The sequence below is a fragment of the Neophocaena asiaeorientalis genome, unplaced genomic scaffold, assembly GCF_003031525.2.
Source record: "Neophocaena asiaeorientalis asiaeorientalis breed wild unplaced genomic scaffold, Neophocaena_asiaeorientalis_V1.1 scaffold121, whole genome shotgun sequence".
NCBI classification, from domain to species: domain Eukaryota; kingdom Metazoa; phylum Chordata; class Mammalia; order Artiodactyla; family Phocoenidae; genus Neophocaena; species Neophocaena asiaeorientalis.
In genome coordinates, this window is record NW_020172142.1 from 479,917 (window position 1) to 504,506 (window position 24,590).

At 44.0% G+C, this 24,590-nt stretch overlaps 1 protein-coding gene across 1 annotated transcript in view; it reads left to right on the plus strand.

The window, feature by feature from the left end:
• The window catches only part of MYRIP (myosin VIIA and Rab interacting protein), a 173,304-nt gene that overhangs the window by 108,795 nt on the left and 39,919 nt on the right, over positions 1-24,590 (plus strand). Inside the window, exons 8-9 of the mRNA XM_024754099.1 lie at positions 4,161-4,308; positions 9,696-10,324. Coding sequence (XP_024609867.1) covers positions 4,161-4,308; positions 9,696-10,324 — 777 coding nt within the window. The remainder of the gene's footprint in view (positions 1-4,160; positions 4,309-9,695; positions 10,325-24,590) is intronic.

The window sequence follows — 24,590 nt, forward strand, 5'->3', positions numbered from 1 at the left end:
CATATGAACACTGTTATCGATCCCTTTGCCCATAAACCCTTGATACTAAAAACATTCTCTCCCTGTTTTATGATGTGGGCTCCTTGAGAGCAAAGACTTATTTTGAAGCCATGATCAGTGCCCCAGGGAGCCTGCCCTGGTGGCAATGATGATAATCATTGCAGTCATAGCAACAATATACCATTCCAAGAAATACAGGGAGAACAGGACGCTGCTGCCCACACGGGGGACCAGCGGCTGCAGAGGAAGCTTTAAAAAAGGTAACTGATGATCACACTGCAAGTTTTGCCTAAAGCTTCAGAACCAGCTGGTTTGGATGGCAGGTCCTGCTGGGTTGGAGCATGTTAGCCAGGAGTGCCTTGTGCCCAGGTTTTCAGCAAAGGGTGTCAGGCACAGCAGCAAGAGGGCATGGAAGAGCATCACCTCGGAGCCAGACAGACCCAAGGTCAAGCCCTGCATCTGCCCTGCACCAACCTCGTGCTTGGGCAAGTTATTCCAGGCTGCCGCAACTCACTCATGTGCACCCAATAGGACTGAGTGAGGGGATGGAGGTCTTGCCCTGGCTCAGCGGCAGAGCTTAATAAATGCTATTATTTTGACTGATATTTACTGAGTGCATTCTGTGTGCTAGACATGGCACTGATTCCTTTCTGTGAGGAAACTGAAGCTTAGAACAGATCCTCCCAAGATCCCACATAGCAAGAGGAGCTGGCATGGACCCTCTACCCAACACATTACCCATTCATGCCCAAAGAGTTAAGAGGCGGGGCCTGTTTGAACTTCGCAGTCCATCTTTGCAAGGGTTTGCTGGCATGCTAACATTCCTGAACCCATGGACTCCACCCTCCATGCCCAGCCCCCCAGCACAGACATGCAGACACTGTAACTCAGGCCCTCCCGACCTGACATCACCAGCCCTGTTTCTTCCATGGACCCTAGGGTGGGTAAGAGGAAGAAAAACAAAAGCTGTGGGTGGGAACGAAAGGGTGGGCACAGAGGGCCCAGCCAGGGAAACAAGGCAAATAAATTAATCAAGTAATCCCATCACTTCCCGAGAGCCACAGAGGTTGAACCAACTGGCAAGTAAAAGTGTCGTGGTTGCGCCATCTTCTGGGCAATACGTTTACTGCAATGAGTTTGTGGCAAAACTGGGTCTAGGGTCTGGGGCTTTTCCACCCTGGCTGGAGACAGCAGGCCAGCAGTGTCCTGAGATGTGCTGGAGTCAGCTCATTGTGATTGTCAGGGTATAGCTGTTTTTCCTAGTGTGAAACAATGGCTTGCCTGAAATAGATTACAAAAGCCTGGCATCCTCAACTCATGAAAAACATAGATCCCATCTTCCCTGTTGGGACCACAGAAGGACTTGGCTTTCGTAGGTGAGGGAGCATTTTTGTCCTATAGAAATGGAGCCCAGCCACCTCCTACAGACACACACATACAGAAATAAAATATTGTTTGAGCCACTGCAAAATGAAATACTATCATTTCCTCTCTTTCAAACATGTATTCAGTGATTTACAGTGAGAAGTTTGAAGGTAGAAAAATAAAGACCAAGGTACAGAAAACAGCTCAGGTGAGGCTGCAGTAATACTGCACCTGGCAATAGGCCATCAGCTCCTTAGGGCCACACCTGTGTCTTACATCCTACAAATTCAGTCACAAACATGGGACCGAGGGTCACATCCAAAAGATCATCCCTGTCTTCAAGGAGCTCACAGTCTGTGGAGGAGTCGATATGTTGGAATAGGACTGTAGGAGAGACAGGAAGAGCTGTGCGATCACACAGAAGGGGGGTCTTCTTGACAGTCCAAGGTGGGAGCCATGTCAAGGGTACGTTCCCCTGAATATATGGGGGTTTGCCATGGAAGGATTTTTTTTCTTCATTTTTAATAACTTCACTTGCCAACAGACTGTCACCCTTAATCTTTGCCTCTGTGATAGCTGCTCATCATCTGTGAAGGATTTCACAAAATTATAGATGGCTCCCTGAATACCCAACCCCAAGAAAACCTTGGTTGTTGTGAAGTATCAGAGCTGTTCAGGGCGCTAGAGACAGGGTCAGTGCTTGCTGTGCCCTCAGAATGATGGAACTGGTACCCAACTGAGAGCCACTTGACATGTGTGTTAGCTTTTCTCTCCTCCAAGACCTTGCCCTCCGTGACATAAGTGAGGATGACAGTGGGCTTCTTCTTTGTTTTTCTTGATCCCCAGTCTCACCCAAGAAGTTAGTAAGATCATCATCATTATCATAATCAGGCTTCTGAAAACCTATCCCGTAGCCCGCCCCAAATCACATACACTCCACAGTAAACATTCATTGATTTCCAGTTCCGTACCAGTTACTGTGCCAGGGGCTGAGGATGTCACCATTAGCAGTCCATTAACCTCCCTCAGTTGCTTGCACCAGGCAAAAAAACAGATGTTGCAATAGAGTGTCGTATAACACAGCAAGAATAGAAGCAGCCAAGACCCTCAGTCCAGCCTGAAGAAGCGGCTTTTCCACAGACCGTGGCCTGTTTGAACTGAAGGCACACTGAATCTCACCTAATCGATAAGAGGGGGAGAGCTCCTCCACTCCTGGGCTGCATTAACCTGTGACCGCTGCATCGAACGGCAGGTCTGGAGACCCGTCATACTCTCTTCTGTAATCAAAGGGGTGGGAAGCAGTTTGTGACCCTTGGTACACAGCTTAAAACGTTCCGTATTTGTTATGCAAACCCGTCTTCCTCCTGGATCGGCCTCAAGGTCTTGTGAGGGGAAATAGAAGAGGTTTCCAATGACTCTTTCTGGACCAGAACTGGCTGTACCACCCTCTCCAACAAAGTGTGCCAGATGCCCTATGTCTGCAGGCTGCTGGGCCCTGGCCTAGCCTGCAATGATGGTGATGCTGGGGCTCGATCCTCAGCCCTCTCTGAGTCTTTTCTCAGACTGGTTAACCATCCTTCGGGGCAAGGCTACAGAGTGCATTGTCCTCTCCCAAAACCCTGGTCATGATGCTCAATTTTCTCACCGATATATCCTGGATCCAGTGTTTGCTATTCTCCTTTGTTATTCTCAAACACCTTTTTAAAGCTCACACTTATTATGCAATTACTGTGTGCAGAGCAAGATTAGGTTTCTGCTTCTCAACAAATTGAGTCACTCAGCCAAGGTGTTGTGGCAGAGGTGGTCCTGGAGCCCAGATACAGCTGAGTCCTGAGTCCAGCCTCAGCCACCCGAGGGCCCTGCCCACAGCTCTCCAAACATGCTCCCCTCTTGTCTCCTACTCTCAGGACCAGTGGCGGGAGAGGAAGAAAGTTACCAAGATGAGCCAGTTCCTCCCGGGAGAGAAGGCAGCAGGGCTGTTGTTGTTGAGGTTGGCCAGCCGGTGGCGCCAAACTGCCTGGGGCCTGAGTCAGAGATGGATACTTTGCTTCCTATCTCAGATACGCTTTTGTTACTGTTTCACCCATATAAAAAGATCAAAGTAAATCACCAATAGAAAGGAATTCTTTCATTAAATGACAATGGAAAAAATTGGTCTCTTTCTGTTTGATGAAATTCCCTACACAGAACATTTGAGCTTCAGATTCTCAGTATAACATTTGTAACATATACAGCTCAAACATGTTTCTTGTCAGTCATTTGAAATCCCTTTTCTACCACTTGCCCTTAGGTTAGAGTTTATTTTCCTTTTTTTAACTAAATGGGAATGTGTTGCAAAGGCTCTGGGCTTGTGGACTGATCATCCTTGGTTCACTTGTCTATTGCAGCACTTAGATTGTGTGATAACTTTCTACTTACACCGCTGAAATGCTCAGGTTTGGAGGTCTTTGAAGGGAAGATGCTCTCATTTTCATCACACACAGTTGGCCCTAAGAAATCTTGGCCGAAAGAATGGCTGGGGAAATAGGAGCCATGTGAGAACCTGCTCTGTCAGATTCTACCACATCTCTGATGCTTTCTGGCAGGCCTGCATGCTTGCAATGGAATAAACAGGAACCATTTGTGCCATTATATGCCATGATGCCCTGATGTGCAACTTCTAAACCTCAACACGAGAAAAGACATTACCATCAGCTGTGTCTTCTCCATGCAGTGGGACGCCTGCAGATCTGAAGGCACTCTTCCTGGGGACTGTGCCTTACAAGGTCATCCCTTCCCCTCTTTTCTTTCCACAGCGGTCACAGTCTGCGTTCCCACTCAGCAGAGAAGATGCCCTGAGGACCTCTTCGCTGGAGGCTGCATCGAGGCAGCCGAGGGACCAGCAGCCGAGGGAGGAGGAGGCATTGCCCAGCTGGAAGAGCGTGGACAGACTGGATGAGACAAGTAACTGTTCTAAGCAGCATGTGCTTGGTCTATGGGTTTCAAAAATGCTGTTGGGAGGCTTCTCGGCTGTCGTGTGGTTGCTCAGCCCTTCCTACCATCAGTCTGAGTGGGGTGTGCCCGTTTGGGACAGCTGGGCCACCAAGTCATGAGGTCTCTCACACAGCACACAATATATAATGTGGACATGTTTCTCACATGGGCAGTTTTCCTTCTGAGACCCGTGAGACAGTGGGCAAGTGTGTTCAGATCACTTGGCTACACAGCCCCCCTTCAGCTACGTGTTCTATGTGGACTAGGAGAAGGTGTCTTATTATATGTAGGCCAGGAACACCAATCCAACCTAGCAGGCATTCACTGCAGTATCCAAGATACCGCAGCTAATGTGGTCCTCAAACATTTGCAGGGCTTTTCAACTACTCATGGTAATAAGTGTCTCCACACCATAAAAGTAAACAAATAACAACGAAGAAAGAGCATTTCAAAGTTCAGACTTAGAAACTAACAAATTTAGGGGGTATTATAAGCACTTGTAAAAGACACTCCATTTCACAAAACCGTTCCTGCTGAATTATGAGCATTCCAGAAAAATTTGCAAAGGATCTTGTTTTTCAAAACATGATTTTGTGCATAAATTTCTCTAAACTAAGGCACCCATGTGTAATTTATCAGTTGCATAGAAACAAAAAAATTAGTTCAACAACATCACACACAGAAAAATGATTTCATACTTGGCTCAAAAATCCATGCATCTCTGGGGCTTCCCTGGTGGCGCAGTGGTTGAGAGTCCACCTGCCGATGCAGGGGACACGGGTTCGTGCCCCAGATGAAGATTTAAAATAAAAAATATAAAGCACTTGTATGGAAAACTGCTGGTTTTTCTCAGGACTGCTTGGTCCTTGACATGCTAAAATGTCCAGGCCAACCCCAGAAGTCTTGAAAGATGTCTGATCTGTTTAGCAGGAAGCAGGTTATTCACTGGGGGCACTTTTCAGTCTCAGCAGAGCACAAATGTAGAACAGAGGAGGGCCAGAGGCAGAGGTCATCTTAGAAGGGTAACATCAACTGGGCTATTTTCAGCAGTTCTGTTTATGCTTCAGGGGAAAGGTTGGCTCTGGAGCCTGTTGGTCCATGGTTGAGGTCAGCTGTAGGGGACACTGTGGGCTGAGTAAACCCACCTTCAGTCTTCATTCTTGACAGTGCTTACAGCAAGTAATCCATGTCCCCCCCAAACACATTTTCACTTCGTAGACCTTGACTGAGCATCTGCCATATACACAGCATGTGCTCATTACTGGGAAATAAAGATCAGGGTACAGTTCCTGGTCTTGAGTTTCTAACTGTGAGTTGTCTGCACAATCATGAAAGAGTGAGAATTTGGAGAAAGGAGAGGATGGAGGAGAGCAGGGTCCCAGAGGGTGTCCCAGTGCACAAAGGGAATATGGTACTGGAGCCCAGGCAGAGCTCTGAGAATTTCCCACAATGCAGCTTGACAACCAAGGTTTTCATGGGGTTGGGCATTTATGGAGCCATCCCTGCTTTTGCTGAGATAAAAACTGGCCAACTTCTAGCTTTCCCAGAGCAACATGCAATCTGGAATTATAAAAGGCAGAAGAAGAGAGGAGCTGGTGATGGGCAGACCCCAGCCCACCATGTAGTGGGTGTTGGAGGAGAGTCCAGGACCACATCTACAACACAGCCAACCCTGGAGGCAGGCACAGAGTAGCATCACTAGGGCCTTCTCTCTCTGGCTTCCTCCCATTGCCCCAGGAGAGGCTGCAGACAGCTGGACTCATGTAGAGCCGCACATTAAGTGCCCCATCTTCCCCTGCAGCCTGTGGGTGCCTGTGTTCACAAGCGAGTGGTCTTTACCAGCCCAGGATGGGTTGCAGAACTGGCCAGGGGCTGGGGGTCCAGCAGTGAAGAAGAGGTGGCCCTGCTCTCAAGGAGCTCATGGTCAGGGGTGGGGGATGGGGGGCGGGATAGACAACCACAATAATAAGATATAGTTTAAGTGTTAAAAAAAAAAATGAAAGCTTTTTGGCAAAATTCAGAGAACAGAGTAGCCAACTCCTCAAGGAGAGAAGGCCAAGGGTGTGCCACTAAGAAGAAGCACCAGATTCAGAGCCCCAGAGATGGTCCTCAGGGCAGACTTAGTGACTAATTGTAAGGCCCCAAGGATACACCTTTGCCCTGAGAGTGAATGCTCCACCGACGGGGCAAGTCTGCACATTTGCATCATGTGCGTATCTGTCTGGCTTACCCCAGAAATGGACCCTAATACAAAGATCCAAGAGACAGCAGAAGCAAGAAGAACTACAATCCTGCAGCCTGTGGAACAAAAACCACATTCACAGAAAGATAGAGAAGATGAAAAGGCAGAGGGCTATGTACCAGATGAAGGAACAAGATAAAACCCCAGAAAAACAACTAAATGAAGTGGAGATGGGCAACCGTCCAGAAAAAGAATTCAGAATACTGATAGTGAAGATGATCCAGGACCTCGGAAAACGAATGGAGGCAAAGATCGACAAGATGCAAGAAATGTATAAGAAAGACCTAGAAGAATTAAAGAACAAACAAACAGAGATGAACAATACAATAACTGAAATGAAAACTACACTAGAAGGGATCAATAGCAGAAACTATCAAGCATCTTTTCTGACCAGAGCACTGTGAGATTAGAAATCAATTACAGGGAGAAAAACATGTAAAAAACACAAACACATGGAGGCTAAACAATATGTTATTAAATAAGCAAGAGATCACTGAAGATCTCTTCACTGAAGATCAAAGATGAAATAAAAAAATACCTAGAGACAAATTACAATGAAAACATAACGATCCAAAACCTATGGGATGCAGCAAAAGCAGTTCTAAGAGGGAAGTTTATAGCAATACAAGCCTATTCAAGAAACAAGAAAAATCTCAAATAAACAATCTAACCTTACAGCTAAAGGAACTAGAGAAAGAAGAACAAACAAAACCCAAAGTTAGTAGAAGGAAAGAAATCATAAAGATCAGAGCAGAAATAAATGAAATAGAAACAAAGAAAACAATAGCAAAGATCAATAAAACTAAAAGCTGGTTCTTTGAGAAGATAAACAAAATTGATAAACCATTAGCCAGACTCATCAAGAAAAAGAGGGAGATGACTCAAATCAATGAAATTAGAAATGAAAAAGGAGAAGTACAACAGACACCACAGAAATACAAAACATCCTAAGAGACTACCACAAGCAACTCTATGCCAATAAAATGGACAACCTGGAAGAAATGGACAAATTCTTAGAAAGGTATAAACTTCCAAGACTGAACCAGGAAGAAATAGAAAATATGAACAGACCAATCACAAGAAATGATATTGAAACTGATTAAAAATCTTCCAAGGAACGAAAGTCCAGGACCAGATGGCTTCACAGGTGAATTCTATCAAACATTTAGAGAAGAGCTAACACCCATCCTTCTCAAACTCTTCCAAGAAATTGCAGAGGAAGGAAAACTCCCAAACTCATTCTATGAGGCCACCATCACCCTGATACCAAAACCAGACAAAGATACTACAAAAATAGAAAATTACAGACCAATATCACTGATGAATATAGATGCAAAAATCCTCAACAAAATAGTAGCAATCAGAATCCAACAACACATTAAAAGGATCATACACCATGATCAAGTGGGATTTATCCCAGGGATGCAAGGATTCTTCAATATATGCAAATCAATCAATGTGATACACCATATTAACAGAAGAATAAAAACCATATGATCATCTCAATAGCTGCAGAAAAAGCTTTTGGCAAAATTCAACACCCATTTATGATAAAAAAAAAACTCCCCAGAAAGTGCGCATAGAGGGAACCTACCTCAACATAATAAAGGCCATAAAAAAAAAAAGATCTGAGGGCCTATAGTTTATTTGGAGGTGAACCTGGAACCACAGGGAGGAGAGTAGGGATATGATACAGGGAAGTGAAAATAGGCAACAAATGACTTGTTATGAAGCAGGGTACGACCATGGGTGATGAGCCCTCCTCACTGGGGAACTCCAAGAGTTCCAATGGGCAAGGGAGCTGGGGTACTTATCCCCTAGCTCCCCAGTCATTGGTCAGGGCTGCTCCCAGGAGGTGGTGATTCCATCTTGCCTCAGGGCAGTCAGCACAGGCTCTAGTAACCAGAGAAAGCCTTAGGAAAAGCAAGATTGCTGCCCACTGGCCATTACTAGCTCCAACTGAGAGACAGCCTCAGCATTTCTGGAGAAACCCTGATGGGCCCTTTAGTCGCTGCCTTCTGCACTACCTGACTGTCAATCTTGGGGCATGGCACTGGGGAAGACGCCAACAAAATAGAGCCCTTTTTCCCAGAAGACCTACTATTATCACAGGTAGAGGCCATAACATGTCAAAGGTAATAATACCCTGGTTAGCCTCTCTTTTGAATGTTCACACAGTCAGTGGAAACAGTGTTGTTGTAGTACGGAAGAGGAACTATAGGGTACAGACGTAGGGTATAAACATATCTGTCTTCTATACACATGTACAAGGAGTACACAGGTGCTGATCCAGTCAGGTGTTAAATAATAATGGTATAATTCAATTCAATAGATGGAGGATAAAAGTAGTTAGGGGCCCTCATTGTAGCAGGCACTGTGATGGATGCTTCACATATGTTGTCTCATAAAAATCCTCTGACAGCCCGGGAGGGTCACACTGTCCCCACTGACAGGTCAGGAAACAGGCTCAGAGATGCTCTCTGACCAAGATCACCTGCTAGTAATGGCCAGGACTGGGGCTCAGCCCTAGCTCTGCCTGAATTCAAAGTTCTTGTTCTTTGCCCTGCCCTACAGTGGCCTCATTTATAGGCAAGGGGGAAAGAGCTGTTAAGAATTCATTGTTTGCTCTGAGCAGTTATGTGTAACACACGTTATAAGCCTCACCTCATTTCATCCTCTCGGCAGCCCAGAGAAGTATTAGCTGTGCCCTTTTCACCAACCAGAGACCCAAGCTCGGAGACTCACACAGCGGCTAAGTGGCTGAGCGTGCTCTCTGCCCTGGCCCTGTGACTTCCCAGCCTCTGCTCTTTCCTCTGCACGAGCTGGCTTTGGGACAGTGCAGGCCAAAGAGATGACTGAGACCCAGACCCTGCTGCAGGGCCCTTGTCATCGGGGAGGAGGGCCCAGCCCTGTGCATGATCAGCCAGAACCCAAGTTGGATCATGGAATGAACCAGACAGTCTGTCACAGCAACTCAGGGAAGGAGGAGGCCACGTATGGGCAGGAAGACCAGAAAGTGCTCTAGGAAGAGGGGCACAGGGGAGGTCTTTGCGGGGCCCCTTGTTCTAAGGCGGTACCAGCCCCTCTCTGATTTCTCTCTCCCTCCTGCCTGCAGATGTGGCCCCAGTTTTGCAGAGCCCTGACGGCAACTGGATGGCCCTGAAGGATGGGGCTCTGCCCCCAACCCGCCTGCTGGCCAAACCTAAGAGTGGCACGTTTCAGGCCCTGGAGGCGGCCTCCAGTGTGGCGTCCGCCTACGATGAGATGGGCTCTGACAGCGAGGAGGACTTTGACTGGAAGGAGGCCTTGAGCACGCTGTGCCCACAGCCCCAGAGCCTGCCCAGGAACCCCCAGCCTCAGCCCACGCAAGCCCAGGGCTCAGACCAAGGCCCCTCCGCCTACTCTGGGCTCTCCCCCAACCCCGAGGCCATGTGCTCTGACTCAGAAACCTCCTCAGCAGGCTCTTCCCGGGAAGCCGGGCACTGGGCCGGGCTGTCCTGGTTGCAGAGGAAGGCCCCCAGGAATCCCTCAGCCGAGAAGATGCGCCTACAGGGAGAGCTAGACGTGAACTTCAACCCCCAGGCAGCCAGCAGGGAGACCTCAGACAGCAGCGAGCCTGAGGAGGCCCCCCACCCCGCAGATCGGAGAGCCAGGAGGTGGAGAAGGGCCCGGGTGGGCTCGGAGGAGCCAAGCAAGGAATTGTCTTTCCCCAGCGGCCATTCCCCGGAGCTGGACACACATCAGGTAATAAAGCTGGGTGCGTGCAAGCACACACACATTTTTCAGTAGGCCGTGCCCTCCTCCAAGCAGGAGTGGTGTGGAGAGTCCCGGGTTCAGAATCCATAGAACCGGATTCTCATCTTGGTTTTGCTGCTCAGTCATAACTCTTGGAGGCTCCATGCCCTCCTCTCTGGAGACGAAAGCTTAGAGTTCAAAGTGGGTTTGCAAAGTGTGGCCCCCAGGCCAGCAGCCGCAGCAGCACCTGGGAACTTGTTAAAAATGCAGATCCTCAGGCCCTGCCCCAGAGCTGCTAGATCGGAAATTCTGGGGATGGTGCCCAGGCATCTCTGTTATAACAAGCTCTCTTGGTGATTCTTCTGTGCATTAAAGTCTGATGGCCACTGGTGTGGGGTTAAGGCTATGGGGTTTAGAGTCAGCCTTCTCGAGTTCAAATCCAGCTGTGTGACCTTGGACAAGGCATCTTTTTAGGTCTCAGTTTCCTCATCTGTCAAATGGGGCTAATATTAGAACCTACTTCAAAGAATGGTTGTGATGAGTGAATAAGATAACTTTATAAATTGCTGGCCTAGAACACAGCACAAGGGCACAGTCAGTATTGTTTCAATGTGATAATTCAGGGCACAGTTTACTAACATTCTGTGACTTTTAGTCCCCATCACAAGCCTCCTTGGAATCCTCAGTGCCACCTCCCTCACGGTTTACCTCACGAACCACCTTAGAGAATCTGATTAAAGCTATAGAATCTCTCCCTAGAAAAATAGACCTGTACATACACACACACACACACACACACACACACACACACACACACACACTTTGCTTACAATTTCAGGTAGTTCATGGACCCCCAACCAGATTAATTTTATATTCTGTGAATAAACCCTGCTCATGCCCAGCTCTATGCCTGTAATCATGCTGTGTCCTCGCCCTCACCTCTTCCTGGTTGTGATCACCATGAACTGAATATTGAACTTTGTGATGCTGACTCTGGCCTTCCCATAGCAGTATTTTCTAAACTCAAAAAGGACACATGTAGCCTGGAAAGTTTAAATGCCTAAAAGCAATGGATTGCACTATTTGAAACTGTGACCCTTATGGAAGATCTAGTTATGTTGCCTCTGCTTTCTGTAGGCACATCATCACAGCTACTTGCATTACTATCAACTTGACTTTTTAGGCTCCTGGAGAAACCACACCCACTTTCTGGATGTCATTGCATCTCCCATAGTACCCAGCTACCGTGCCTTGCATTCTTAGTTTGGGTTCCACCAAAAACAGGTCTGGAATTAAGGATTTGGATGTAGTTTTATGAGAGAGGTGATCCCAGGAAACCCAAGAGTGAAACGGGGAAATGAGAAAAGCTAATGAAGATACAATATAGGCAACTGGGGCTCCATCCCACCAGGGACCCACTGAGAAGTCATGTGGATCACAGCTCAGAATTCTCCTACTAGAAGACGGGGAAGAGTTACCTAGTCTCCCATCTCCCACTGGTAGAGAGAGGTCCCACCCAGGGTGCGCATAAACTCCATACACAGCCAGGTTTGCATGGATGGTGCCTGAGAAATCCCTCAGATGAAGAAGAAGAGAGAGAGCCGGGTCTGAGGTGGGAAACTATCAGTGAGCCACAGATCATCCCCTGTGGCTGCAGGCAACTCATGTAGGTCTGGGGGATACAGCCTGGGACATCACCAGCCTCTGCTACAGTGACCTTTTATGAATTGTCAGCCAGATCCCTGATCCTGGGGCTCCCATTAAGACAGTCGTGAAAAAAAAAATTAAAACAAAAAGACAGTCGTGCACTCAGAGGTCCTCAGGTCACAGAATTTAGCATCAGTGCTGCCTGACCTGCTAATATGTTGCCTAGAAATTTGGTCCAAGCTCTCATTTTCTCCTCTGTAAGATAAGATCATTACAAATCTGCCATGTGAGATTGTTGTGATCATAAATGAGAAATATAAAATTCGGTTCAACTGTGGATCATTATCATCTAGCTCAAGTGGAGACTGTTTTCCAGGGACTCTGGGTGACTTGCCTGAAGGGATATTCTTGAGAGTTGTCTGCATGATTCACTGGCAGGTATAAAATGCCACCTATCCACCATAACTAGGTGCCTGAAGCTTCCTATTTATTCTGAGGTGGCTTGTAAGTTTTCTTCTGCTGTTAATCCTTGCAAGGCGTCAACAGGAGAAGGCAAGGGCCAGCAGAATGGATCCAGGACATCTGCTGTGTCTGCCTCCTCGGCAGTGTTCTTTCCCCACCACTAGGTGGCGATGGCGCTGCACTTCTGGGGACTTCAAAACCCTGGCCCTCCTCATCCTCCCTTCTATTTAGTTTACTAGGGCAGTTCTCGACCCTCCCCCCACCCACCAAAAAAAAGTATATATATATATATATATATATATATACACACACACACGTATATATGTATATATATATAAACTATTTGCATACTTATAAGTTATATAAATAAGTGAATATAAAAATTATTAAAACATACAGATATAGTCTCCTTTGAGCACAACCCTAAATCCCTGCCATCTCTCCCCAAATGACTACATTTGTATTTGTGCATCATATAGGTATAGCACATTTAGAAATATAGTTCTGTAAATGTATCTGTTTTAGCAAAATCGGCATCCTACTCCCCATATTCTTCCACATTTTTCTCCTAACAGTATGTGATGGAAAAGTCAGAGCACACAGATCTCTGCACAGTACCTGCAAAAGATTGCATCGCGGTGGTCTTCAGCGGGGAGTGTGGGAGTGGGAGCAAGCCGTTCAGGGTGCAAGCAGTAAGGGTGCATTGCCTGATGAGAATTTTAAAACAATAATAAATCCAATCAAAGTCAGTCTTTTTAATTATCATCTTGCACCAGGCACGGACAATTCTAAGCAATGCTAATGATAAGAGAACTTTATCAGTGTTGCTCCAAATATCGCGCCCAACCTCCTCGATTCTTCACTGTTCCAAGGTGGGGAGGAATCCACAATCAATAGTTCCCATAATGATGGCTATTCAAGTCTTTTTCAATGTTTGATGTTATAAACAATACTGCAGAAAATATTATTGCACAAAGCTCCTTATACAAGTACAGGAGTAGAATTTCAGACTGGAGGCATAGATGGATCTTTAATTATAATGAGCACTTGCCAAATTAAACTCCCAAAACTTCACAGCAGTCTACATAGCCATGCACCGTAGAGCACATTATCTCATACTGTCAACAATACTCAGTGTTGTCAGTCTGTTAAACTGTTGCCAACTTTATGTGAGGAAAAAAATATATTTCTTTTTAGTTAACATAGTTACTACTAAGATTGAGCATTTTTTCCTATATTTACAGCTATTTGCATTTTTCCTTCCGTGAAAGACACATTTATATGTTTCTTCTATTATTTCATCAGACCAATTGTCTTTTTCTCCTTGATTTTTAGGAATTAGTTTTATTTTCTAATTATACTGTAGATGTTAGTTCTTTGAAGGTTACACACTGAAGATACTCTCCCATTGTCTATCACTTTCACCTTAACTTTATTTAAGTATACTTTACATGCAAAAATTTTTGTTGCTAATAGTTTATCAGTTCTTTTCTTCATTTCCTTTATATTTTGTACCTTGTTTGAGAAGGTTTTAAATCTCCAAGGCTATTAGAATATTTTCCTATTTTTTCCTAATACTTTGTAGTTTTGTATTTTACATTTAGCTCTTTAGTCTAATGTACTTTACTTTGGGGGACAATATGATCTAACCTTATTTTTTTTCAAATTAAATATCTGTCATCAAATCATTATTAAATAATTCATCCTATATCTATTATGAGCAGTTTTCTGAGTCACGGAAGCCATATTAGAATCATAAACCCATTCCTTAAAAGATGCTGCTCCTTGAGAAGCAAGAACAACTACAATCCTGCAGCCTGTGGAACAAAAACCACATTCACAGAAAGATAGAGAAGATGAAAAGGCATAGGGCTATGTATCAGATGAAGGAACAAGATAAAACCCCAGAAAAACAACTAAATGGAGTGGAGATAGGCAACCTTCCAGAAAAAGAATTCAGAATAATGATAGTGAAGATGATCCAGGACCTCAGAAAAAGAATGGAGGCAAAGATCGACAAGATGCAAGAAATGTTTAACAAAGACCTAGAAGGATTAAAGAACAAACAAACAAGAGTTGAACAATACAATAACTGAAACGAAAACTAGACTAGATGGAATCAATAGCAGAATAACTGACAGAAGAACGGATAAGTGACCTGGAAGACAGAATGTGGGAATTCACTGCTGCGGAACAGAAAAAAAGAAAAAAGAATGAAAAGAAATGAAGGCAGCCTAAGAGACCTCTGGGACAACATTAAACGCAACAACATTCACATTATAGGGGTCTCAGAAGGAGAAGAGAGAGAGAAGGGACAGAGAAAATATCTGAAGAGATTACAGTCGAAAATTTCCCAAACATGGGAAAGGAAATAGCCACCCAAGTCCAGGAACAGGAAGAAATAGAAAATATATACAGACCAATCACAAGTAATGAAATTGAAACTGATTAAAATTTTCCCGGTCTTCCCTGGTGGCACAGTGGTTGAGAATCTGCCTGCCAATGCAGGGAACACGAGCTCAAGCCCTGGTCTGGGAAGATCCCACATGCCACACAACTAGGCCTGTGAGCCACAACTACTGAGCCTGCGTGTCTGGAGCTTGTGCTCCGCAACAAGAGAGGCCGCGATAGTGAGAGGCCCGCACATCGCAATGAAGAATGGTCCCCGCTTGCCGCAACTAGAGAAAGCCCTCATGTAGAAACGAAGACCCAACACAGCCAAAATTAAATAAATAAATTTAAAACTGAAACAAACAAAAATCTTCCAACAAACAAAAGTCCAGGACAAGATGGCTTCACATGTGAATTCTATCAAACATTTAGAGAAGAGCTAACACGCATCCTTCTCAAACTCTCCCAAAAAACTGCGGAGGAAGGAACACTCCCAAACTCATTCTATGAGGCCACCATCACCCTGATACCCAAACCAGACAAAGATACTACAAAAAAAGAAAATTACAGACCAATATCACTGATGAATACAGAAGCAAAAATCCTCAACAAAATAACAAACATCATTCTCAATAGTGAAAAACTGAAAGCATTTCCACTAAGATCAGGAACAAGAAAAGGATGTCCACTCTCACCACTATTATTCAACATAGTTTTGGAAGTCCTAGCCATGGCAATCAGAGAAGAAAAAGAAATAAAAGGAATACAAATTGGAAAAGAAGAAGTAAAACTGTCACTGTTTGCAGATGACGTGATACTATACATAGAGAATCCTAAAGATGCCACCAGAAAACTACTAGAGCCAATCAATGAATTTGGTAAAGTTGCAGAGTACAAAATTAATGCACAGAAATCTCTTGCACTCCTGTATACTAATGATGAAAAATCTGAAAGAGAAATTAAGGAAACACTCCCATTTACCAATGCAACAAAAAGAATAAAATACCTAGGAATAAACCTACCTAGGGAGACAAAAGACCTGTATGCAGAAAACTATAAGACACTGATAAAAGAAATTAAAGATAATATGAACAGATGGAGAGATATATCATGTTCTTGGATTAGAAGAATCAATATTGTGAAAATGACCATACTACCCAAAGCAATCTACAGATTCAATGCAATCCCTATCAAATTACCAATGGCATTTTTTATGGAACTAGACCAAAAAAATCTAAGGTGGTGGTGGTGGTGTAATGAACTGGGCGATTGGGATTGACATGTATACGGTGAGGTGTATAAAACTGATGACTAATAAGAACCTGCTGTATAAAAAAATTAATTAAATTTAAAAATTAAAATAAAATAAAATAAAAAAGATGCTGCTCCTTGACCTGAGATCCAAGAGAAATTTATCTCATGGGTCCTGGTGGAGAGAATGCAGAATACAGCACCCTCCACAATAAACTGCTTCAAACGAACACACACTTTGGAGGCTGCTTCTCACAGTGTCCCTCAGTGTGGACCAATACATCGCTCTGGGGACAACTCAGTCGGGTCAGGTCTATGAGGGGCCAAAATACTCTGACCTCTGCTGGTCCGGGTTGCTCCAGGATTAAATTGTAGGATCTGTAGAGGAGTGGATGGCTGCCTCCTCAGGCCCTGGCTCATGAGTGCTGTGCAGCTCTGAATTCAAAGGCATGCACCTGAGAAGTGCCTGCAAGACCATGCATGTTGGGGGTAGTATGGCAACACCCCCACGCCGATGAACAGAGGCACCTGACGGGTCCACCCACCTCGGAGGTGTGTCAAGAGAACGCTCCCAAGCAAGCCCTTAAATCTTCTCAAATTGTGTTTGAATTTCCTCCAGTACACAGACCAAAGGGTGACAGTCCCCACCTCCCCATCCTCAATTCTTCACCGTTGATTTTCATCTTTTTAGGTGTGGAAACTTCCTTTAAATTAAAACTTAGAGAGCCTCTCTGAGACAAGTCTGCCGTCCCCCCATGCCTCTCACTCCCACCTCCACAGCAGGCTAAGCAAGTACAGATCATAGCCTGCAAAAAGTTTAGAGCAAGTATGACCAAATACCCCCTGGACAGCAGAAAAATCTTGAGTCAAGTATCTGTCAAGTGATTCCCCTTATTGGTGAGAACTGCTGGGTGTGCCCTCTGAGACAACAGGTCTAGAAAACAATGAGACATTTGCTGTATAACAGTGTTTCTTAAACATTCTTGTGTCATAGGCTCTTTTGAGAACCTGATGAATTATTAAGTCTTCTCCCCAGTGGGGGGAGAAATGTGCATAAACACAAGCGCTCAGAGCTTTACATTTTTAAACAGGACTCTGTTGGATATTAAGGATCATCCACCAAAAATAATGACTTTTGTTTTGCTGTAGTTAACTTATAGCCCTACTTTGGGCAGATATCAAATAGAGGGGCTACCTGTCAGTTAAAGCCTTTACTTACTTGTGGCAGTAAAACCGTATTCATTCCACGAGGCAAATGTTGAGCTCTCTATATGGCAGGGACTCGAACCCAGCCCACTCACAACAGATAGCAAGTCGTTTGCAATGAAAAGAAGGGAATCTGGAACACCCCTCAGCCCCGCTACCCCAGCCCCTACCCTGAAGGTCATCATGTGATTGTTCAGGAGACTCTTCCTGCCCCTTCTGAGATTCTGACTCTCACGCCTGCATTATGGCCCAGGTTCTGAATCATCATCAAAATCCAAGGATCATGTAACTTAGTCTACACCCAATGCCAATCCAGAGTCAAAGAAAAAAATAAAGATGAAATCCACTGTTAATGCTGCTTCCTTCCTAAAGGATTTTTCCACAAAGTAATAGGCCAACTGTGGTCAGTATGAAAATAATTGTGTCTTAAATGCCTGTTCCTCATGTAAATATTGACCTGAGAAGTCCAGGCTAATGATTTTCCAGATATTTTATACAGATTGCCATAATTCTAGGGAATAAATGGCTGCTGTTTCAACAAATGGCATAGTTAATTCTGCCAGATTATAAAGGGAAAACAGACTAGGGGCAGAGCCCATCCGTCAGAGGGATTTGGGTTCTGGGAGAGGGAGGTGTGACCCAGATTTGATTAAGGTTTTGTTTATTTTGAAATCAATTTTATAATATGAAGGACTCAGAGAACAGCTTGGGATTCACACCAGGACAACTGACCTGTAATTATAAAAGCTAAAATTAAGGCTTCCAGATGACACCCAGGTGCTAAGTTCCCATAACCTCCTTCACCAAATTCATCCCCAAGATCCGGGCCCCATATCTGCCTTCTGTGAAGCTCCACTGACCCAACTCAGACCCTTCCAGGTAAAGCAGTTCTTCTTGAGGCAGGAAGATTATAATATTAAATTTGATAAAATTCCAGGTTCCATCTTCCCATTTCCACCCTGTTAAGTTGACCAAGGATTTGATGTATATTTTGGTACGTATGACTGTTCTTATCACACCAGTTATTATTTTTTTAATGCTTTATTCACCGGAGTACAGCATGTGAATAAATCTAGTTTTAGGTTAACAGCAATACACTGGGAGAGGACAAACCTCTATCTTAAGGCACCAGAGACAGAACTTTTTCGAGTCCTCAGAAGAAACAGGTCAACAGTGGAGTCAGCCAGTACCAAGGCTCATTCTGCTCTTCTTGGATTCAGGATAAATATGCCAAGGGATTTGCAAGTAAAGCTACGTACATTTGTCACGTACAGTGCCTCTAGGGTTAGTTAACCTGTTGGGGCTTTTCTCTGAAGTTGACTAAAATGATATCTAAAAGCAAGCTTCAGAAATTCTGATTTTTTAGGTCAGGTTCAGTATCTTTCATCACAGGGGCTGGGGAGAGCCACCAGGACACCAGGATATATTCAATGAAGGCTGACATGTAACACCTGAGAGTAATTCTTTAGCAGGGCTCTTCTTAAAAAGATGGAGAAAACCCAGAGCCTCCCACCTCCCCCTCAAATGACCTGGCAGTTGAAAGCCAGGCTCTAGGAAAAAGTGTTGCTAGGACTGCAGTTGTTTAGCCTGGAAGACATTGACATTGCTCCCTTCAAATGTGTGGAGAATTTTGATGAGGATGATGATAAGGCTGAGTAGGAGAAAAACTGCTTTGAATTAAAGCAAGCAGGATTTCAAGGTCTATAAAGACAGACCACTAGGGCGACTGAAGGTAAGGACAGTCCTCTGAGACTGTGGCTTTGCTAACTGTTCTCCTTCCAAGGAGCATGGTTTAATTTGGAGCTTCTAGCCTCATCTTAGAATAATGCAAAGAGCTTGGCCTTCAGGGTCAGGCCATCTTCAGCTCAGCCATACACTAGGCACCTGACCTTGGACAGCCTACTCAACCTCAGTGTCTTTGTGGATACAGAGGGAACGACTGAGACCCTTGAAGGAGATTGTGTGCCTCGCCGAGGGCAGTGCTCACCCACATGGCTGTGCTCAGCTGCGAGAACTGTCCAGTTCTCACATACCCATTGCCTCCATTTATTTCCACCTCTTTGTTTCTCAATCTTGAGAATTCACAGATTACTCAAGAATTTTTCAGAGGATATCTAGTTTGAGAACAGCTGCATTCAAATCTAAATACTGTCAAGGTAAGAAATCTTTAGCACCACCAGAAGCATAAATGCAAACAAAGGAATGGTGATCCATGACAGCACTCAGCTGTAAGGTGGTTGCCCTGGTAATCCAGAATGTGCCTTTTTTTTTTTAGGTTATCAGTGAAATGAAAACCAAAATTTAAAAATTAGTATAAAGAACCTGCAGACCACCGAGAATAGATTAGAAGTCTCTTGCTTAAGAAAATGTACTAGCTTATCTTAATGAGTATTCCGTCATCAGGTGTTTAAAATTTTACATCTTTATTTAGCCAGAATCTCCATGTTCCACACACTAAATGGAAGTGTGCAAAGAAAAGGCAACGTTTTGATCTTCCATAACCGCCTTAAATTTCCTCATCAGCCTCCGCATTCTGAAGAGCCGGGAATGTAAGCCAGGCAATCCAAGGAACACTTAGCCTCTTGCGATTTAATCAACTTTCTGTTTAAAACTGTATTTTTTAAAGTAAATAACCAGTCGTCCAACCCCTCCACTTTCTCTACCTTCGCTGTCTTGGGGGTGGGGAGGGGGGCTTCTGGTGTCCTCCTAGAGCTGAGCAGTGTCCTCTGGGTCCCTGCAGGTCTCTCAGTGATGGGGCCCCTGTTCATTAAGTCATCCCCCACCTGCTCCCCGCCCAGCATCCCCCACCAGTGTCTAAGGCTCCCTCTCCTGTGTGCTCAGTCAGAACGCAGGATCTCTCCCTCAGGCCCCAGCTCGGCTCTCACTTTCATCCGCTTCCCACATGGCTGTCCAGCCACAGGGCAGCTACCTCATTTCCACTGTAGGGAGCCCCTGAGTGCTCACCTTCGAGCCACACCAAAGATCTTCCATGAGCCAGCTTCTGGATGCCCTTGGGGCCACCCAGGAGCCTGGGAGATATTTGACAGATAAAGCTCAGTTCCTTAGGTAGGTGCCTAATCCTCTGCAGTCTGACCCAGGCCTGTTTTCTCCACACCGGCAAGTTCCCCACTCTCTCCACTTCTGAGCCTTATTCCTCTAACTATACTGAGCAGTTTCATACACCCTGGGTTTTAGTGATCCTGCCGCTTCCTCATCAAGAATGCTTGTCCCCATGTCTACATATTAAAGTGCTCCTCACCTCTCAAGAACCTGCTCAGAGACCGTTCTTCCCATGGAGCTGCCCCAAGTCCTCAGACCAAGGGACTCCTCCTTCTCAGGCATAATGGGGGCATTACTCACCTCTCACAAGGCCCTCATTATGATTCTTACTCAGGCCCAGAAAAAAAAAATTATCGTTTCCCAGGGACCCTTTTTCTTTTATCAATCCAGTGATCTTTTTTCATTTCTGTCATCTATCTCCTTCTAATCACTTTTATATAGACAGCTCCCTTTAGCATTTGTCCAATTACAAACTGTATCAAGCAAGTTTGGTACACAAACATCATAAAGAATCTGCCACACATCTTTTTAGCAGAACAGGATGGTCTAGATTCTTGTTGCAAAGTATGTGTGATGAAGCCCTTCTTGTTGAATGACTAACTGAATGAAAATACCATCTTTTCTCTTATCCTGATAAATATGTTGTTTACTCATCGATTCTTGGGTTGAGAAAATTCACCTAGGACACCATCATCTGAAGATTCTTAGTCTGAGATTTTACTTATACAATCAATTCCATCATCATTGTTAGAGTCTGGGGAGCTGCTCTTCTCTTTAACTTCATCTTCTGAGTCATCTAATTGTGAAATGTTCTCTGTCTGTTTTATTCCTTTGCCGTTATGAAAATTTTTGAATTCTCAACCATATACAATGAGCTAAAAGCAGACTCAAAATGGTGATGATTTATTCTGATGTTGAATCATCCTTCTAGGTAATTCCATTCTTCTGTTTTATTATTCTAGTCTCTTTTTAGCATAATTGGAAACATTTGATGAGTAATGATGAAAGATAATTCCCAGGATGATGAAACAGCAAAATATTTCAAAAGATAAGGAAAATGAGATCATAGAAATCCCTTCATGTATCTTAGATTTATAAAAGGGTCCAGATAGTAATTGCAAAATACAATGAGTTTTATTTACAAAATTAGTACATTTTCACTTTGTTTGTTGGGAGTTCTTCAAGGAAGAATAAAAGCCATGAAGTACCAAGCCTTATAAATAGATACAACAACTTAAAGAGGAAACTCAAAAACTAATACTGGGAGATTGGTTCAGGATGGTGGAGTAGAAGGACATGTGCTCACTCCCTCTTGGGAGAGCATCAGAATCACAACTAACTGCTGAACAATTATCGACAGAAAGACACTGGAACTCACCAAAAAAGATACCCCACATCCAAAGACAAAGGAGAAGCCACAGTGAGATGGTAGGAGGGGCACCATCACAATAAAATCAAATCCCATAACCGCTGGTGGGTGACTCACAAACAGAGAACACTTATACCACAGAAGTCCACCCACTGGAGTGAAGGTCCTGAGCCCCACATCAGGCTGCCCAACCTGGAGGTCTGACGACAGGAGGAGGAACTCCCAGAGAATCAGGCTTTGAACACTAGCAGGATTTGATTGCAGGACTTTGACAGGACTGGGGGAAACAGAGACTCCACTCTTGAAGGGCACACACAAAGTTGTATGTGCATCAGGACCCAGGGGGAAGGAGCAGTGACCCCACAGGAGAATGAACCAGACCTACCTGCTAGTGTTGGAGGGTCTCCTGCAGAGCTGGGGGGAGGCTGTGGCTCACCACGGGGACAGGGACACTGGCAGTGGAAGTTCTGGGAAGTACTCCTTAGCTTAAGCCCTCCTTTAGTTGGCCATTATTCCCACCAAAGAGCCTGCAGGCTCCAGGGCTGGGTCGCCTCAGGCCAAACAACCAACAGGAGGGAAGTCAGCCCCACCCATCAGCAGACAAGCAGATTAAAGTTTTCTGAGCTCTGCCCACCAGAGCAACACCCAGCTCTAACCACCACCAGTCCCTCCCGTCATGAAGCTTGCATAAGCCTCTTAGCCTCATCCACCAGAGGGCAGACAACAGAAGCAAGAACTACAATCCTGCAGCCTGCGGAACAAAAACAACATTCACAGAAAGACAGACAAAATGAAAAGGCAGAGGACTATGCACCAGATGAAGGAACAAGATAAAACCCCAGAAAAACAACGAAATGAAGTGGAAATAGGCATACTTCCAGAAAAAGAATTCAGAGTAATGATACTGAACATGATCCAACACCTCGAAAAAAGAATGGAGGCAAAGATCAAGAAGATGCAAGAAATGTTTAACAAAGACCTAGAAGAATTAAAGAACAAACAAACAGAGATGGACAATAACTGAAATGAAAACTATACTAGAAGGAATCAATAGCAGAATAACTGAGGCAGAAGAATGGATAAGTGACCTGGAAGACAGAATGGTGGAATTCACTGTCGTAGAACAGAATAAAGAAAAAAGAATGAAAAGAAAGGAAGGCAGCCTAAGAGACCTCTGGGACAACATTAAATGCACCAACATTCACATTATAGGGGTCCCAGGGGGAGAAGAGAGAGAGAATGGATGCAAGAAAATATTTGAAGCGATTATAGTTGAAAACTTCCCTAACATGGGAAAGGAAATAGCCACCCAAGTCCAGGAAACACAGAGAGTCCCAAGCAGGATAAACCCAAAGAGAAACACGACAAGACACATAGTAATCGAATTGCAAAAATTAAAGACAAAGAAAAATTATTAAAAGCAACAAGGGAAAAACGAAAAATAACATACAAGGGAACTCCCATAAGGTTAATAGCTGATTTCTCAGCAGACACTCTACAAGCCAGAAGGGAGTGGCATGATGTATTTAAAGTGATGAAAGCGAAGAACCTACAACCAAGCTTACTCCCCCTGGCAAGAATCTCTTTCAGATTTGATGGAGAAATCAAAACAGTTACAGACAAGCAAAAGCTAAGAGAATTCAGCACCACCAAACCAACTCTACAACAAATGCTAAAGGAACTTCTCTAAGTGGGAAAAACAAGAGAAGAAAGGACCTACAAAAACAAACCCAAAGCAATTAAGAAAACGGTCATAGGAACATACATATCAATAATTACCTTAAATGTGAATGGATTAAATGCTCCAAGCAAAGACACAGGCTCACTGAATGGATACAAAAACAAGACCCATATATATGCTGTCTACAAGAGACCCACTTCAGACCTAGGGACACATTCAGACTGAAAGTGAAGGGATAGAAAAAGATATTCCATGCAAATGGAAATCAAAACAAAGCTGGAGTAGCAATACTCATATCAGATAAAATAGACTTTAAAATAAAGAATGTTACATGAGACAAGGAAGGACACTACATAATGATCAAGGGTTCGATCCAAGAAGAAGATATAACAATTATAAATATATATGCACCCAACACAGGAGCACCTCAATACATAAGGCAAATGCTAACAGCTATAAAAGAAGAAATTGACAGTAACACAATAATAGTCGGGGACTTTAACACCTCACTTACATCAATGGACAGATCATCCAGACAGAAAATTAATAAGGAAACACAAGCTTTAAATGACACAACAGACCAGACAGATTTAATTGATATTCATAGGACATTCCATCCAAAAACAGCAGATTACCCTTTTTTCTCAAGTGCACACATTCTCCAGGATAGCTCACATCTTGGGTCACAAATCAAGCCTCAGTAAGTTTAAGAAAATTGAAATCATATAAAGCATCTTTTCCGACCACAACGCTATGAGATTAGAAATCAATTACAGGGGAAAAAATGTAAAAAACACAAACACCTGGAGGCTAAACAATACATTACTAAATAACCAAGAGATTACTGAAGAAATCAAAGAGGAAATCAAAAAATACCTAGAGACAAATGACAACGAAACACGACGATCCTAAACCTATGGAATGCAGCAAAAGCAGTTCTAAGAGGGAAGTTTATAGCAATACAATCCTACCTCAAGAAACAAGTAAAGTCTCAAATAAACAATCTAACCTTACACCTAAAGGAACTAGAGAAAGAAGAACAAACAAAACCCAAAGTTAGTAGAAGGAAAGAAATCATAAAGATCAGAGCAGAAATAAATGAAATAGAAACAAAGAAAACAATAGCAAAGATCAATAAAACTAAAAGCTGGATCTTTAGAAGATAAGCAAAATTGATAAACCTTTACCCAGACTCATCAAGTAAAATA